Source organism: Aulonocara sp. 'chitande type north' Nkhata Bay, linkage group LG3, assembly GCF_057382095.1.
Source record: "Aulonocara sp. 'chitande type north' Nkhata Bay isolate Kocher_YH1m ecotype deep benthic linkage group LG3, A_spYH_male_GT1.1, whole genome shotgun sequence".
NCBI classification, from domain to species: Eukaryota; Metazoa; Chordata; class Actinopteri; order Cichliformes; family Cichlidae; genus Aulonocara; species Aulonocara sp. 'chitande type north' Nkhata Bay.
The window spans coordinates 3,755,446-3,758,472 of NC_141346.1; the positions used below are offsets into that span (position 1 = coordinate 3,755,446).

Here is a 3,027-nt window from a genome sequence, read left to right on the forward strand (position 1 = left end):
TACTTTCTTGCATTTGAAAATCACCGTTGGACTGAGTTTAACTGCATTAGAAGAAATGCTGATAGTTATTTTTTAGCCATACTTATAGTGTTTAAGTGTTCTACTATAAATCTCAAGTTCAAGGATGATAAAACATTAGCAAAATTTAAAATAGTAAGCTAACACAAAATTTATATATATTTTTATTTTGTTAGATTTCAAATCTTTTTCAGTGGATAAACCATTAGTATTGCTCACTCAGGAAAAATGAAGTCATCTGTAGTACTTTGTACTCACAATGATTAAGTCGTCCTAATTTAGTCATCTTAAGTAAGCATTGTTAGTGTCTCTTTGTTTTCTAGGCAATGCGTTTGCATACGTTTTTTAAGCTCAGAGAACTAGTTAGATTTTACAGTGAGGATGTATGTGATATTTAAGAGCACACTGATAAGCATGAAGCATTTAAATGCACAGACCATTTTGATTCAATGCTTAAGATTTTAATGATGAAGAAGATGAGAAACAACAATTCATTCTGGGAAACAACGTTTTGCTAAAAGCATTCTTTCAAGTACACATGCAGTCTGCTCCTGTTAAAAGAGCAACTCCAGTTTATGTCACTTGTCGCTTCATTCCTTATGCAGCATTACAGTAAAAGAAAAGAAGTAAATCAAATCAGAACCAGATTCTTATTGTGATATATTAGAGGATTTGCTCTGTCGTCAGGTAGGCCACGCCTTCACGAGAGCCCAGGAATCAGCAGATGGCCCTGACACAAATAAATGGGTATTGGCTGTCACATCTCCCATCATTCCAACACTTGCTTCCTGTAAGTACACAAAATCAGCATGAACTGAAATCACAATCACATGGAGAAATGATCACTGATCTAAATATGTTGTTCTGTATAACAACAGCACCTGACACATACATGTGTTTAGCATTGCATCAAAACACTATGTAAATAATTAATATGATGGAAAAATGTACTGCTGACATTTTTTCACTCATCACTGTTTGTCACATTAAATGCATAAAGATTATTTGGGGGATTCTGGGTATTGTTTCCTTTTTTCTTTAACATTTATAGTGCTCTTACATTGTACTTTTAGGTTTACCTGAAAAATTCACCATTAAGCAATGCTCGTTTCCCCCAACGTTGTTAGGTTCTCCGTGACACCACTGCGTAAATGTGAAATAGGTTCCATCAATCCAAAACCAGTAATTCTCCTAGAAAACAGAAAAACGTAGGCAAGAATATGTTCACAAATAAGCTACAGTTCCAAGTTCTAAATGTGCATGTAGATACAATAATATGAAGAAGGAATTTTAAAGTCTTGAATAATCAGATCCCATCTTAAAGACCTCCATATCTACTGCAGGTGGGAACTAATCCCTGAGCCTGGTTCTGCCTCAGGTTTCTTCCTGTTAAAAATTGTTTTTCTTCCCCACTGTCACCACGTGCTTGCTAATGGGGGAGGGTCCTCTGAATAATGATAAGTGATATACCTGTTGACCATCTGAGCCACCAACCCATGTTAGTCCACTTTCACGAGAGGCACTAGATATGACGGCTCGAATGAACTGGTACTCGTCGTTGCTGTTTACAGATGCCAGGTTTGCATTCAAGGACTGGCAGATTCGCTACAATGGAAATCAACAGACTGAGTTCATAGAAATGACAACGTAAACAGAAAGAGTTAAGATTGCACAAAGGATAAATGATAAATTCACATCACTGCTTTTACCTGCGCCTGAGCCCAAGTCATTTGACGGTTATCGTAGAGAAAGCATCGATTCCCATACTGAGTCCAGCCACTTGGACAAGATGCTGCTCTCTTCTCAACATGATGTTCTCCTGAAGACAATCAAAGAATATTGAGCTACTTTACTGTGTCGGAAAAGTTTTTAAAATAAAAATTCATGAAAAATGTGTTTTTATCTGAGTGTTAAAGATGAACTTTTTTAAGCTATAAATGTACTTGTCCATCACACATGAAAACAAATTTATGAAAGCTGACGTAGGAAAGCTGATGTACTGATGATAAAAATGTGATTAGTTTTGGTTTCAAACCTGAAAAGTCCACTGACCTGCTGAAATTGATGCCTCTGTCCCATTACTGGCCACTTCATCTGGAAGTGCTAGACAACAGCAAATGTTGATTTTCATTATAATTTTCAGTTTAATATATTCATGCATAAGATGTATAGATGATGCTCAGTATACTGGAATACTCACCAGCAGCAGTGCCCACAGCCACCATTGCGCAGAGAAGTGTAGACACAGTCAGCAGCTTCATGGTGATGTTTAGCATCTCTGTACAAATCAGAAAATTCAAAGTAGGTCGTTTATGAAAGAAAAGATAGACAATAATCTGACACTTCCCAGCAAGCATTTGATATAATACCTTATCTTCCCTGTTATCAGTGTCAGCTTGTAACTTCAGCCTTCAAGTGTGCAGGTGCTGAACCGAACACCAGCACTTATATACTGTTTCTGTACCTTCACTCAAAACCAAGAACAAACAGACTAAAATACACTGTTATTTATTTTAGCTCCATGCTTGCTGGCATTTCGCTTTATAACAATGGTTTTACCTCCACCCAGATAAAATGTCACTGCTGTTTAATTTGTCATATTGACTGATGGTCAACACAGAGATACATAACCTCATCTTTGTGTCACACTGTTGTTTTGCATGGTGAAGGTAGCTGTCTTTTACTCATCATTATCCACACTAGATGAAATAAAACATGCCAACAGTGTGTTCCTTTGTTCTTCCCAGTAATGACTGGGGACACCCCTGAAATTGGGGAGCAACCTGAACAGTGATTTGGTGAACAGCCAATTGGAAAATGAGACAGAAAAGGACAGTTTAGAATGACTTCCATGTAAAATAAAAGTCATTAGATGATCTATTAGTACACCAACTATATACATTTCAAGTGTGCAAAGAAAGAAAAGAAAAGGAAATAAAATGGTCTCTCAAACCTTTTTGTAGAAGAACACAAAACCCAAGTCCTAACTCAAGCATGGAGCTTTAACAG

General features: G+C 36.8%; 1 protein-coding gene across 1 annotated transcript; it reads right to left on the reverse strand.

Annotated features, from left to right (window-relative positions):
- Window positions 1-473: 473 nt before the first annotated feature.
- LOC147333553 (ladderlectin-like) lies at window positions 474-2,441 on the reverse strand. The gene is made up of 7 exons (XM_086286415.1): window positions 2,388-2,441; window positions 2,219-2,296; window positions 2,071-2,121; window positions 1,728-1,837; window positions 1,489-1,623; window positions 1,098-1,209; window positions 474-806 (listed from the first exon to the last, which is right to left on the reverse strand). The coding sequence occupies exons 2-7, from the start codon at window positions 2,292-2,294 to the stop codon at window positions 736-738; spliced, it is 555 nt and encodes a 184-aa protein (XP_086142541.1). The 5' UTR covers window positions 2,295-2,296; window positions 2,388-2,441; the 3' UTR covers window positions 474-735.
- Between the last annotated feature and the right edge of the window lie 586 nt (window positions 2,442-3,027).